This window comes from Trichoplusia ni, chromosome 9, assembly GCF_003590095.1.
Source record: "Trichoplusia ni isolate ovarian cell line Hi5 chromosome 9, tn1, whole genome shotgun sequence".
Classification (NCBI taxonomy): domain Eukaryota; kingdom Metazoa; phylum Arthropoda; class Insecta; order Lepidoptera; family Noctuidae; genus Trichoplusia; species Trichoplusia ni.
In genome coordinates, this window is record NC_039486.1 from 6,363,573 (window position 1) to 6,379,947 (window position 16,375).

The 16,375-nt window shown below is 34.7% G+C and overlaps 1 protein-coding gene across 1 annotated transcript in view; it reads left to right on the plus strand.

Annotated features, from left to right (window-relative positions):
- The first annotated feature begins 2,445 nt into the window (after positions 1-2,445).
- Positions 2,446-16,375, plus strand: part of LOC113497548 — a 66,823-nt gene continuing 52,893 nt past the window's right edge. Inside the window, exon 1 of the mRNA XM_026877135.1 lies at positions 2,446-2,774. Coding sequence (XP_026732936.1) covers positions 2,702-2,774 — 73 coding nt within the window. The 5' untranslated portion in view covers positions 2,446-2,701. The remainder of the gene's footprint in view (positions 2,775-16,375) is intronic.

A 16,375-nucleotide genomic window follows, 5' to 3' on the forward strand; every position in this document is an offset into this window, starting at 1 on the left:
TACAAAATATAACTTTTGGACAAACTTCTTTTATCTATCCAACTATTGAATATCTTCTACAATAACACTTATGTTAATAAATTTTTTACCGAACTATCTATGCCTAAAATTAAAAAGAAAAATATAATTAAGTATGGAAATCAAGCATTCAACTTTCCTGTCACCAGTGTCACCAAGCAAAGGCCTGGCAACATAATAACCTCGTCAAATAGGAAACTTAATTACACAGTCCAAAAACAAGCCAATAAAATGTCGAACGTGTTATTAAAAAACTTTTCAGCGACATTTATTAACATATATAGGTGTATAAGTGACGAAAGGCAATAAAGATTGTCGCGCCTAAACACGCCAATGTGTAAATTAGTCAGCAGAACTAGAACTTAAAGACCACTGTATCTTGAACTCCATAAAAAAGGTTTGTAGGCCTTTTATGGGACCAAGTTATTCCGCCCAGTGTATTTTGACCTCTCAAAAATATACCGTTACTTATAAGGAAATATTAAAGGTTACAAATTAAAAATTCGATTATGTGATAATTACTTTGTAAATATGGACGGTTATTACATAAAACTAGCAGTTTTAGTGAGCTTTATTTTCGTTTTGCAAAATGTTTTCATTGATTGTCCTTTGCTTTATTTAAATGGTCTACCAATCTACATAACTGTTGCGCCTACTAATTTATCAAGGCTGACCATTATTCGGGCAAGTTTTACCTGTATCGGATGTCGAAAATTAATGACGTAAGCATGAGATTAATAATTTCTTAAATTGAATTATGTTTTGACATTACGTTACATTATTATTTTGCCTAACCTATGTGGTAGCTTTAGTTCTTTTAAAACCATTTTAAGGTCCTTTTTTCATTATCAATAAGTTATTTTTATTCCTGTCTTTCACATCTTGATTGATGGATCGTATTTTATGTTTCTCGTTCAGCATTAGGTATATTAAAACATCAATCAAGGACTTTTCCTTCGGCGAACATTAGGTACGCAGACTTTACAACACACGGTCAAACATACGCCACTTCGACAATAAAAACGATAAACGAAAAGAAACCTTACGACTTGGACATAAAGACGAAAACAAACGAAATCGGCACTTCAAAGTAGTTGACTGTAAGACAATAGCCCTTTGTCAAGTGCTCCGTTCTCTTTGCGATGTAAAACAGTAAAAAAATCCGATCTAATTCTACAACGCCTAAAAAAGTTACGGTGACATTGTGAATTGTGTTTCTGCCTTTGAACAAAGTTTACGACGACTACTACAGTCGCCCGCACATCATTCGCAACTCTTCAACACTGACACCGACTTTATCAGATAGTAATAAGGTTGATACTCTGATTTCTTTTATCTCAAACACTCGTGGTAAAATGTACAAATTTTTAGTATCTTCTGAAAGGTATAGCAGTAAAAGTACTGAGAACACAATTATCTTGCGTGTAAACTTTTCTTCGTTCTGGGTGTTGTATTGTTTGTTTTTCGCGATCGCCACTTAACATTGTGTAGATACGAGCTTTATGACGCTGTTCATTTATTTTTTGTTTTTCCTGGTCCATATGAAACTATCCGGCTAATATGGGCTTAGTGTGTGGATTCTAATCTAATCCAACCGTGCTTGTTGTAATCGTAGTTTTAGCACGTTGTTCATATAAGCTCGAGTTGGTGTTTTCTGCTTGTCAAAATTACAACAAAAATATTTTACATGAAGATCTTGCGTTATCTCCTTCATTGAACGTTTCGTAAATGCCTGAAAGGGCCGTTATACGATAATAAATTATTACGTACAGATACAGGATAACCATCCATCTGTAAACAGACCTTGGAGCCTACCGAAACGTCTTAAAGTTATCATATTATTCCAGTTGTGGGAGCGGGATAGCGCGCTACGAGGCGTATAGCGGCATCCCTCTTCCACACAGTTATACTACTCTAAGTATTACCGTACCGCTTCAATCATGTGCCTAAGTTAGGTCTAGATATTTTCCAGGCTATCTCGCTTATTTCAGCCAGGCTAACATATTAAAGTCCGTATTCTCTCGCTCATAAATTTACCCTCACTATATTAACGACGTGTATAATGTATATTCTGAGTATAACACTTTTATGACTTGTTATTAGACTATAAATACGTCAATTTAATATTTGATGATCATTTTATAAAAGTTTAACCGATTTAGGGTTTATAAAAGTGGTTTTACGTGAACTATATTTCACTACGACGTTTTTAAGCGAGTTCAGTTCTTTAACACATTAAATGGTACAGTTAATGAACCTTGTTGAAGTTGATTGAAATGGCAGGTTTGCGAGCTGAACTGAGAAAATATACTGTGTATTTAAATTTAGTATTATTGAAACAATAAGGCCTAAAAAAGTCAGGGCCCATAGAAAACGACTCACTAGTCGAAGTCACGTGACAAATCGAACTAAAATTGACGATTGTAAAGAATATCCAAATTTTTAATTTCGTTTCCTTTCCTTTTTTATTTATGCTATCAGTAAACAATAGTACTTATTTCCAGCTTAGTTCACCTTACCGTTAGCTTCGCAGTGCAATTAATTAAAACTATTGACAAAGTGCGAGTGTAAAGTTAGTAAACAAGGACAATGGTAACGTTGTGTGCATAAGTGTTACGTGAAACATTACGGCGTGAAAGTGTGTACAATGATGACCAGTTGATGTTGACGACTAGTCTCCAAAATGGTGGCCAGAGGGAGAGGGCGAATGCTCTCTATACTCTTCAGCGCCTTGTTGCTGGGACGAGCTATCGCAGGTATGTCAAAATATAAGAGTAGATTAAACAACGGTTTGTAGATGAGTTACCTTTCTCGAAACGCTATCGCGCTCTGAAATTAAAGAGGTAATTTAAAAAAAGACCTTATACGGGATGTACATTTGACTGGTTCAAGTTTTAGCTTGAAAAAGATATACTAATAATCTACGGGCCAGCACAACTTCAAATTTGATTCGGTAAAAAAATGTTAAAAATAGCAAACGTTATCGAAAACCCCATAAGATATTCTCGAACATACTCCAAAAGAGTATATATCTCATGATTTAGGTAGCCCCGAGCGTGTGACTACAAATTTCGACCTGATAAAGTTGTGTGCGACTCGAGAAAGAATATCTAAAGCGTTGTGCTCTAAGAGCAAGTGGTTCGCAAGCGAAGTCGTAACTTGCATAAGCCGCGCTCCCGTATCGATGGACGGCAAGCTGTGTATTTTAAATATTAGCATAAGAAGGCGATTTCAGCGAACGAAATTTAGCCTTCGACAAAGCCGATTCCATTATCTATTCATTCAATTTGCATTCGACAAGATTACAAAATTTTGCTCGTCTATAAACGCGTCACACCTAAAATCCTTGTTCTTGTTATAAATATGTATATTGTACATTGAGTGGTAATTACGACGTTTACTTTTCCCGCTGCGATGGTATCTGCCGTACGTTACATTGATCAAACAATTATAATTTCCTTGTGTGTAATAAAATATAATATAAATGATGGATGTGACAGCAGATATCCTCTTGTACAAAAAATAAGCCTTGTTTCATCAATGAAACCTTCTTGTACGTGCAAAATTTTACTTTATAGAATTATCACTACAAAAATACATGAATAACGTAATTACGTAGATATATATAGAATACAGCATCGAATCTAACGAAGCGGTAACACAAATAGTTAAAACGCTAAAACAAAGTCAAATTAATTTTCCCTAATTAGCCGCTGTTGGTTGGCGAAACTAGTAATCTGGTATCTTTTAGTTTATGTAACCGGAAAACTGTGCTGGAAATTCATTGTGAACCAACAGCGATAATCTTACATGTGCCCGGAGAAAAAAGAAAATGGTTTTAAACATATTCAGTAATGAACTGTTGTCGAGGTTTCTTGCATAAAGCGTGTGTCATCATCATTCCCCTGCCCTTATCCCAATTATTTTATTTGGGGTCGGCGCAACATGTCATCTTCTTCCATACCTTCCTATCGGCCGTCATCTCACAAGAAACACACTTTACAGCCATATCGTCTTTCACACAATCCATCCATCGTTTCTTTGGTCGTCCTCTTCCCCTATATCCATCCACATCCATGCTTAACGCCTTCCTTACCACATGATTTTCATTCCTCCGCATAACATGTCCATACCATGACAGCCGGTTACCACGTAGTTTCTCTGTAACCATCTCTGCATAAAGCGTGTGTGAGTAACAATATTATGATACCTAGTTATTCTTCATACAATCGCAGATAAGGATTTTTCTTTGCTAGGACTTAATTATGTTCGATGTTTTCTTGTGGTCAATATACACCTATATGTATTGGTACGTACAAATAAAAGTGAACATTGAGCATTTGATATCGACTGTTGTAAATGCAACTGTGTGATGAAATGTCACTGTGATATAGACTTATCAGAGACAAGACGTAAATATTTACGAATACAATTTAAACACGGATAGCTCTAAAAAGACTTCTAAAAGTCATAACTACTACTACTGCTTGTCTTTTAAAGACATCCATACCTGAGACAAATTCCATTCTTCCAAGAAAAGTAACAAAATATCTAAAACGATCTATGTACGAATATTTTAAGCTACATTCACCCCAAAAATACGTAATGTAAGGTCACTCTGAATAATAAAACACTCCTGACAATAATAGCAGAAATGACTAAGTATTATCTCCTGCGCGCCTGTAAAACAAAAACCGAACAACGGGAACATCGAACAATAAACTCCGGCTTATTACAAGACAGCCATTGTTACTTACAAAATAAATTTATAGTCTGCTCAACTCTTCTTTGCTCGTGGCGCCATGTGTGGGTGACTCTTGTAAATATACAGGATCGTTGTGTAGTAATACAACTTCCATTTGTGTGTTAGTATCACGCAAGTTAATGCTTCAATATACTAATATATAAAGCTGTAGAGTTTGTTTGTTTGTTTGTTTGAACGCGCTAATCTCAGGAACTACTGGTTCAAATTGAAAAACTATTTTTGCGTTGAATAGACCATTCATCGAGGAAGGTCACGCTGCGAGTAATAGGAGCGAAGATACAATGGAAAATGTGGAAAAAACAGGGCTGGTATAAATCATAACTTATATGTTTTAAGCAGGCGGACGAAGTCGCGGGCAACAGCTAGTTAATTATAATGGGCACACCTTTTTTCTTTTGTCACATAACACTGAATTAAACTTACGTATAGCATCACTTCTGTGCATAAATTTTCAAAATGTCGATAAGCCACAAATCACTTAAACTTACCCCTACACCCTGTGTCCTAAACTTTAAAAGAAATCATCTTTGTAATTTTTTATTCTTAAAATAGGACAAAAATACGTTTCGAATATTTTTTTAATTATCTGTCTGACGCACTCATCTCTATTGTAGTCCATCGCACACACATAGCACCGAGCGCACGAGCGATGAATTGTACCTACGGTGTTTACTAGAATGAATCATTACACCGCTTTAAGGAAAGTAGCCTACGCAGGTGTAAATCAATCTAGAAGTGACATGCAACGTAATGTACTGCTAGTTAACCGCTCCGATGGAATTAAGCGGTGTATATTAACGTCCTTGCCTTATGCCTTATACGTTTCTTGGTGGATTTTTTTTTTACATAAAAAAACTGTACTTATCCCCTATACTTTATCGAATATTGTTTACTCAATTATTGTGATCTATTAATTGCAAAAGTATCTATTAAATAGTAATTTAATTTTACACAAAGAGCAGAAAGTTTGTTATTAACTTTTATGTTTATTTAAATTCGAGAACATTATTTCAGTGAGGTCTCCACACTTATGTAGAGACCTCACTGAAACTGTTACAGTTAATCTTAATTAACTGTAATAGTTTAAATGTTGAGGTTTTTGTGTTTAATTTTTAGTGTGATATTTATAACCTTTTTTGTCATACCTCTCTCTATACAAAGGTGTGTTGACATGATAATCTAAATTTAAAAAAAAAACTTCGGTCAACTCTTTGATAGCTTGACTTGCACTCACATATAACAAATGATTACTTTTCTATAATTCCGGGGTAAAGTAATTAAAGTTCGTTCGGACGTATCGCGCGTAAGTCGCGGCCTCGATCAGAAACCTCCATTTAAGTGGTACTTAATTAACGTGTAAACTGATGAACTTTCTAATGGACTTTGTTTTTAAGCACAATTAAGTATCAGGAACTGAAACTGAGTGATGAACACTGAGCCTTAATATAAGTGGTTAGATTACAAATTTAAAACGATCTTGGTTAATTTAATGAATAATGGAAAGGGTTTGTTTATGAGTTGATTCTTAATTGCGTTGGTTTTATCTTTTGAAAGTGTTATTTTTGATGTGGTAGGCGATGAGGCATATAACCGTATTATGTAGTCTCGTCTAAATCCAAATTCGTAAAATATTTCAGTAGTTTTAAATCATTTTAAGCAACTTTAAACTATACAACTGTATTTCACTTCTAGGCAATGGCCTCCCCCAAATCTTTCCACATATTAGATAATACTTATTGCGTCACAGTAAAGTGAAAAAGTCAATGTTTAAAATTCGTGCTAACAGCTCTACAAAAAAGTTTAAGTAAGTCAAAAAAGTATTAAGTTTATAAAAATCATGTGGATCGTGACACTCTCTGTGCACCGCTTCTTGATAGAACAACAAAAGTTGATTAAAGTATTGTATGAATGTTACCAAAAAAATATAAAAATATTTAAAATATAAGAAACTTTCGCAACTTTTATTGACTTCCTTAGTGCTTTTGAAGGAACGAGTGAAGAGATTCCATTAGGAAACAACTCTTTGCTCCCAGCGCCGTCACTGTGACTTTTCTTCAACACGTTTCAATGCCTGTACCACGAAACCTCAATTCAAACTACCGCCATTGAGGAAAAGAGACAGCATTACATTGTGTGTAGCGCTCTCTCACTTTCACATCAACAACAATTGTGCTTTATGTTTTCATAGTACCCGCAGAGGTAATAATTTTCAGCCAGTACGAAAGTCAACGTGAAATATTATGTTGACTCGCGTCATATAGACACATAAAGACTCGGTCTGAGAATATTTCCACGTTCGGAACTTAAAGCCGTGTCTGTATGAAAACCCACGTCACACTGGCAGTCTGCATAGTACAATTTGACGCCCACGCGACGTCGCTGTTTTTGGACGCAATACTCGTATAAGAAAAATTAAAGTGACGAGTATTTGTTTTATGGAACGTAAATGTTTATAGTATCAAACGACTTCAGCACTACGCCATCAATTCTCAAGCTAAGCAAAGCTCGTAATATGAGTACTAGACAACTGATAAACATACTAATATATTTCTAAATGCATAAATGATAAAAAAAAGTTACATCCCGATACAAACCAAGATTGAAGGAGAAAAGTACACAAAATTTGTAAAGAAAGGGAATCGAACCCACGACCTCCAGTATGGCAGTTAAGGCTAGTTACCACTAGACCAAAAACCAGTCAGCTTGTTTACACTGTTGAAGTTAATCTTCTGACCTAAACATACCTTTTGACAAGACTAGACAATGGGAGGAATATACAAAGATGAGCAACTGTAATTCATCTACCCTTGATTTGACACAGGACACCAAAGCCTACCAAATGTTTTATGACGTCCATATCAACAAGTTTTGCAATAAAAGCAAAAGTACTGTAACAGTAGTCCGCAATTCTACATGACACATAGACTTATCATTAGGGCGAGTAAAACTTTTGAAAATAGTCAAGTTTGTGGTATCAAACAAAGTGGCCGGTTGCAAACTGAGAGTCGGTCCGGAAAACTTACCTAAAGTTCACACAAATAAGTTTGCTTGCAGAATGTAAGTAGGTTATGTGAGCCCGGCTTTAGTAGTGATTATTTGTTTTATTGTTTGGGTTGAATCAGTTACGGTGCTTAATATTAATTAATTTTGTCTAGCCGTTTCTCATTTCCTTTTTCTTTAATATCTCCGCTAGGATGGGGGGTTTCACAAACATTCGAGTCACATGCACAAAGACACCCAGACTCAGAACAAACTTTTGTGGATCACACAAACGCCTGTCGTCCGCCTGGATCGAGCTCGCTATACGTCGCACCCTGCGGGTTCGGAGTGGTGTCTTCAACCACTAGGATATCCATGCAGACGGAAATTTAAACAAGAGGTTATCCGTCATCGGTCAAACCCCTTCGAACGCACACTTACAGCGACAACGGAACAGACCTATAAACGTTGTGTGGACCTTTAAATACATCCATGTTCAATACTACCATTTGATTCATCTATTAAAATTGCATTGCACTAACAACTTTAAACCTTTTGATCATATTCAATTTTCCAATAAACGGAAGGTAGATACAGAATTAATTAATTAGTGGAAAGAAATGTAATATGTAAAAATTGTATTTTATATATCGCTTTGCCTACAATATTTATTGGAGCGTGAATTTTTCAACTTAATTCAATTACCTGCGTTAAGCTACGGGATCGATTGATTGAAAATAAATAGGACAGCAATCTGCGGCCTTAAAGTTAGGTATAACTTACGTTGTGTGAGCATAGTAAAGTTATTTACATAGAGGTAAACATGTTTCTATATTTATGGTCTCTAACACTCTGAAAATACCATTACTGGTGGGCTGAATACGTCCAGAGGACCGCCGTAGGATGAGTTTATTTATTCAAAACATTTTTTTTTATTAAAGGTGATAACGAAACCCGTAAAAAAACAGCCTGAGCTGTCGTTTATCCGTCTGTCTGTCACGAAGCTCTATCTCATGAGCCGTTATAGCTAATTAGTGATACCTATGTTCACAGATTGTTCTTATTAAAATAATTCTCGGTCATTCCCACTAAATAACATTCATAACCTATAGTTGTTGTTACAAAAGCAATGCTATTCACAGTTATGAAAAGAACAAAGAATAAAATATTTCAAAAAGCAAAATCTAATTTTCTTTCCAATCTGGCTGGTTCTAGCTCTAATGCCTACATTGCATGCTAAATTAACGTAAATTATCTCTTTATTTTATACATTTTTAATGTTCGTAAATTAGTTTATTTTTTATTCAAGGCTATGGCTAAGGCTATTTTATTTTTAACTCGACGAAATGGCCGAAATCCATTTAGTATTGAACTATTTACTAATATCAATTGTTTTTTTTTACATCAAAGTGAACGAGGACTGGAAATATTGTGATTGGAAGCTTAATTTAAGTGATAGATCTGATGACTCACATTGACGCTTTAGCTAAGCATCGATGTGAGTCAGTGCTGTTTATGTATTGCCTTTAAATATTATATATTTTTTGCCCTTTAAAATTCGAATGGAAAAAAAAATGTTCGGATTGAATACAAATTCTAATAAGAAGATTTTTGGCGATTACAAAAATTAAGCACACTTATACGATAAGCACATCATATAAATGTATATCAATAGTATTTACCTAACTAACATTGCCGAGGAATACAAATGAAGAAAACCAACCAGCCTTCCTTACAAAATTAATCAACGGATTACATTTCACAAAAGTTCGCCTCAAAACAATAAACGTAATGTACTTTATAAATAAACTAGCAACGGAAGCCTTAGGAACAGCACAAGCAAACTCATTCGTACGTAACTTGTAAGTTTGATGCGAAACAGAAATAAGTTTGGCGCTGAGAGATTCAAGATCCCATAAGAGCGCTCAAGGAAAGTGGCGCGCCCCTGCTCACTCGGATATATTAGGAGGCTGGCTTAAGACTACATCTACATAATTTTATTGTAGACACGAACGTGGTGCGGATTTGTTAATCATATGGACTGATTATATGGGCGGAGGATAAAGTTCTGGACTTATAGTGTGACTGTAGTACAGTAGGTTGGTTGTATTTAAGGTCAATGATGCAATAACGCATGAAATGTATATTAACCTTATTAAGCTAAAAATGTCTGCATGGTTCGTTTAGAAAAAAAATATTCTTGTGTCGAATATTCCACTTATCGAAGGGGCAATAGGAGCCGGATGAACGTGAGTAAAACCGAGGGGCACAGCTAGTATAATATAAAGGAACGAACATACTTGTATGTTTTTATAAAAAGTACTTCCTGTTTGTTTTTTTGTATCATTTAAAGCCACAAAATAAATAAATCTGTTGTATTTAAAGGACGTCTTTTTACGTAATAACTTACACCTATAACACAATCACAAATGCTACAGACTTGATTTAAACTTACTTCTTATTGTTATACATACGTAAACAAGAACAGATTAAATTTTTAATACGCGGCAATATCAAACGGTATTGCTCCGCGCCTCTCGGGACAAGTGGAATCAAAAGCGAAGTTAAACTCCGACGCTCGTGGTCTTAACTGGTTGACGAAGCTTTCAAGTTTGTCGCTTTTTTTTAAGGCAGCGGTATTTGTTCTTTTAAATGGACAGGTACTCGTATTGATGTGTTATTGATGTGAATATTTTTTCTAATATACTTGATGGACATGAAAACTATTTTAAGTAATTCTTTTTAATATTAAAACCTCACGTTAATAGTTTGGCGATAGCTTTATAAAACATTTTTAAGTTCGTTTAACAATTAAATTATAATGTGGTTATAAAAAATAGGCTTTCATTTTATAAAACATATTAAAAAAAAATCAATTTTCAAATTAATTTCATTCAGGAAAAAAAATCGTATTTCAACTAAAAATCTTATAAGACTATTCAATACTTCTTCATCTAGCTAACGCACTAAACAGACGTTTTTTTTTCAAACCCTCTCATCCTCTCTATTCAACCTACTTTCCACTTAGTTAATACAAACGTGATGATACAGGTAGGTAAGTTGCATACATAATTACACTTAGCATTATGCAGCTCTACTCCACACTGTAATCAACATCTAAGTGAAACAGAAGTTTAATTAATTGGCTTATATTACTCTACTGAACGTAGCACAATTACAAATCTTTACTAATATTAGGTATACAGTTGAAGAGTTTGTTTGTTGGTTTCATCGCGCTAATATCAGGAACTGGTAGTCCGATTTGAAATGTGTTTTTAGTTGAAGTAATTAGCTTATTTATTGAGCAAGGCTATAGAATATTTATCATCACGCTTTAATTTTAAGAAGCAGAGCAGCAATGCAATATTTTACAAAAAAACAAAGAGAATTTGCGTTCACAAACAATTAATCCGATATGAATAAATTAAAAGATTTAAAAAATCTAAAAACCCACTTTTTAAATGTCACTCCATTCAAATTTTCCTGCTAACTTATCGGGAAGTGCCTTAAAATTGAGTTACAAAAATCCAACCCGTACGACAAACAAACAAACAAATAAACAAGAAAATTGAGTGTACAAAATCGTGGAAAAAAATCCTAAACATGCGGATGAAGTCGCGAGCAAAAAATAGTGTTGAATATAACGAAATTGTTGAACTAAATATAACTCGAGAAAGGTCTTCCACTGGCCTACATTATTTTAAAGGACTCATGAATATTTGAGTTCAAAAATTTCTACAGAATTATTTTGCATTTTGACTCCCACGTGCTCCAGGATATTGTTTTGCTTAATGGAGATTTTTTAAACTGTTATATTAATTTTGATAGTTCGTTACTATCAAAATTAATAAAACATTAATATTTTGTCGTATGGTTTTCTCTATGTAGCCGCTTTCATTTTGGTTTTATTGGTTTGGCACCCACTTCAAAAGGTGTAAGTTCGAAATAGAGGTGTATATTACGTACTAAAATTTATTTTATTCTTTTCAGTTTGTTTTTTTAAGGCAAGACCTTATTTACGTAAAATATAATAATATAGACTTTCTGTTTTGTTTTAAATTTTTTTTACTTCGGAACTCAAAGATTTATTGTTCAAGCATAAGTGCGAACTGGCCAGTTACAAGGAATGAAAAAGTCCAGTTGTAATCGAACAATAGTCACGAGTCCGATAAGCATTTGTATGTCTACGAATACTTGTCATGAGTCTGGGTGCTTGTGTGTATGTTACTTAAATGTTTTGTGAAACTTCCGAGACGGATTTCATAACATACTCGTAATAATAATTTCTTAATATAACATAACCTAATAATCTCATTTTGTAATGTACTTTACAAAAAGAGGTTTAACGACTATGCCAAGACACCATACTTATTCCAATACAGCCTGCAAAGTAACGTACACATTTATTTCATTGTGTTGTAAGAGATATTTCTAACGTAGGTTCATATTGTTGTTGTGTGCCAAAGTTTCACCAAGTAACGAGCTTGTCACCTGCATCTGAATATTCATTTGGAGAAACGTGGAAATTCACTAGTGAATGAAACTTATCAAGAACATAAAATCTGTTCAAAAATATTGCGTTTTATTATCGAACAGTGTAGAATCTGCTTGCGAGTACGAGATACACTTAAATCAATTGAAAACAAGTCAATATATTCCCTTTAAACTCGGACTGTGGATTTATTTCAAGCGAGTTTTCTGTTCAAATCTTACTCTCGAAGAATGTTGATATTCAAACATTCTGGAATACGTTCTCAGGTGTTAAGAAATGTATACATGTAGCAAGCAAGCTAAGCGAATACATACACCCAGTAGCAAAACTTCGCAGAACATTGGATTTTGTTGAAATGTTGCTTATAGATTCTTTGTGACTACGAAAGGCACATAAGATTCCCAAGGGAAAACTGAAAATCTTAACCGCTGTTTCAGCTAGCACAGAAAATGTATATGAACATTCATATACATATTTATACATTCCTGGAAGCAAGGCCGGTAAGTACATGTCGCGCGATGGAACTCGTTCCCAGGTAGTCTGCAATATGTCACTTCGTTACCTCATTGACGACAGCATAGTGATTTCGTTTCTGATTACCAATCAATTTGTAGCGACACAAAATTGTTCACTATCGCTCGAGTTCGCCGACGAATAGAGCGTCGTCACGATCAAGCTCGATTCGTTTACATAATAAAAAAACAACGTACTGAAATGAAACAGGAACGCGAGGAGATACGTTGGTACTCAGCTCTGAAACATCCAAATCTTTCTCCGAGACACTTCTGTTTCAATTTCTTGAAAGTGTCGTGCAAAAATTGTGTTAGGTGACGCACATACACGTACAGCTATATTGCTAGAGATTGCCACAGCCTTACGGGAAATTCGACTATTCCAGTTTCCCGTTGCCTTGGGCGCCGGAACCGTCAGCTCGATATACCGTAGTGCAGCGAGACCCATCCATTTATCAAATTAACGAAGATGTCAAAGGTAGCCGAATCGATAACGAGCATAATACGAGTAAACTTGCCGAGATAACTAAATAAAATTGTATCCGATGAATAACGTACTTAACTTGTTGGCGATTGATTGGAGCAGTCAATGAGCTCTTGATTTTAATCGCAAAGCTTTTGATCGCGCTTAACATATTATTATTTAACGAGCGCCGCTGATTACACAGTCGCATTAAATTTCATAATTTTCGTACACGCTTCAATCGTTTCACGGCGAAAATAGATAGTAATTATGATGGCAAAAAATACTAGGTCAATTAAATACTTAGCACGAAACGCTTTTGGAACTCGATCATAATTCATTACCTGCATTAAAATTTCTAGGGACGTTCTAAGAACTTGCGATAAAGGGCCTAACAACCATAATGGCCCAATTTCTTAGGCTCCAAAATTACTCCAACCTAAATTATAAGAGGGACTTAATAGGCAGTCAGTGATCCCTCGCTACACCTTGGTGATACTTCTCAACGCCTCTTTGTCAAGCAAGGGGTTGTATTTTATACATTCGCTAGGAGGTATTATAAAACAAGGTGCGTGAAATACACGTCTGCATGGTATCCTAATGTAAGCTTCGTAAAGCGCCTTTTTTGATAAATTTGCAATTGATTTATTCCCTAATTGCTTAAGGGTATCACATAACCAAGAATTATCGCACCATTTAGATCCGCTTTAAATGCCTCAGAGTACATTTCCAGTAACGCGGAACCATACGTATCAGAATATAGCGGTTTTTCTGCATTTGATGCAATGTAGATAGATCTTCTATCCGCTCCACTCCACCTGTTATCGTATCGGTATTTATAACCGACAAATTTGACCATTCGTCACTATCATTCACCACATCACTCTTTATTGAATATATGACATTTTGTCATTCAAACGATCAAGTCTGAGCATCGTACTAACACAAATTTATTTTGTTATATCATTGCAGATTCAAGGAATTTATTCAATAGCTACTTATAAACTATTTTTTTAACAAATTTGGAGCCAGAGAAATAAACTCACCATACACTTCATCGTACTGAATATTGTTCAAACTTCAAACCCTACCAAAAAACACTATTTTATTCCTGATTGTTTAGTTACAATTCCATTTTTTAAACCAATTCAAATTTGGAATTTCACCAAATTGAAAAGTTTCGTAGGTGAAGTAAAAGCAGAAACACAGAAAAAAGTTGTTTTTATGTTGGCCCTACAAAAACAATAAATATTCGACTCTCTACGGAAGCATTGTAGTAGTTTCGTAAAATTTACTACTCCTGTGACTCTAGTTTATGTACAAGGGGCTCTTTCAAACGTAACATGTTCTTTTACTTTTAATTACAGTAGGCTTACTCTTTTTTAAATTAGTGCCTATTTCACGGTTGATATGTGACATGTTCGGATAATTTTCTAATAAGGTATTTATTTCTGACCGACGCTCATCCCTAATTAAGAAGTGCGTTTACTTGCTGGTATAGTTTATATTCAGTTATGTTCAATAGTTCACGTAAATCTCTATAAAGCTTACTATTTTTCACTGCCTTAAAAAAGAGTTACAATGAAAAGATTCTTCTAAAGATACACAAAACAAAAGGCTAATGAAAAACCGCTATAACAATAATGAAACAGTCAAAATACATTGAAAACAAATGAACAGGAACTGCTTTTGTTCCGCGAATTTTCGATACAGGCTACTTTTATCTTGTGCATCGTGAAAATGCGAATGAATAGAAATACTCTTCGGTATGTCTCGACAATTGTGACAAAACAAATGCCATAACTCCATGAAATGCCATAACTCCATGACGTCAGACGCTATCCACGGATTAACATCACAATGCGAAAGCATAAGTGCTTTCATACATTAAACTTGGCTTTTAATATGCACTTTAAATTTGAAATAGTAATGCTTTTACTTAAACACGTAAAAGATAAGTTTGAGTGGTTTACTATACGTTTTAATTCGCGTTCGCTCATTTTAACCGTAATCATCGCTAACCATACTTTTCCAACCACTTCACTGCATTTCCATGAGTCTTTGCTCTACAGCGTAGAGTATGCAAGTAAATATGTAATCTACCTTTATTACGTATTTTTAACTTCTTCACTTCTTTTGAAAGTCCTCTACCAATTAGCCGTGCAACCCAGCTTATTAATCTCATACTATCACAATCTGGCATGCACCGACTAGAGGCAAGTGTAACCCGCTGACTATAAATCACTACGAGTCACTTAAGCCAGTTGTTTAACATAAATACGAGTAACACACATAATCATTAAACCACTCTTATTAAGACTATTTGTAAACCGTCAGTTTTGACTCGGAAGCTACATCGGGCTATCGTATTATCGAAAAACTCCATGAATCGCAAAAAAAAGTACAGTAAAAGAATGAAGTTAGATTTTTTCGTTTAAGACTATAACGAAGTCGAAGGCATTTTTCGACAAGTAGAAGATTATAAAGGTTAGATGTTAACGGCTCCAAGATTAAGGACGGCTATCTAGACCAATTAGCCTCCGGGCGTGACGAAGTGTAAAAGTTGCTAGTCCCACTGCAAATACAAAGTTTTATATAGAGAATAGCTGAAAGAAATTTTAAAGGGGCTTAAGATCAAGTTAGAAATAATTTTACCTGAGGCCACGACTTAAAGTTATATATAATGTAAATACTTGTGGACGCGTGACAACGCACTATGCGACTCTCTTCTACAACCGCAATAATATTACCTAAAAAAGTGGTGAGAGTCCCCCTGTACGATTTCAATCTAACCATGAGCTTTGACATACTGGACACAGACGAAGTGTTTTAATTGATAAATTATTTATCGGTTTGATAATTTATAAATCGTACCATTATTTAAAAAATGAAACCATATTCACTGTTACTACAAACGCTACTTTAAAAAAAACAGAGAATTACATTAACGTCTTAATTAAAAAAAGCAGTACGTGTAACTCAGGAACCAGTAAATAAATACCAACAATCCAACACGAATATAAACGAGATATATATACTAATATATAAAGCTGAAGAGTTTGTTTGTTTGTTTGTACGCACTAATCTCAGGAACTACTGGTTCAAATTGAAAAATTATTTTTGTGTTGAATAGACCATTCATCGAG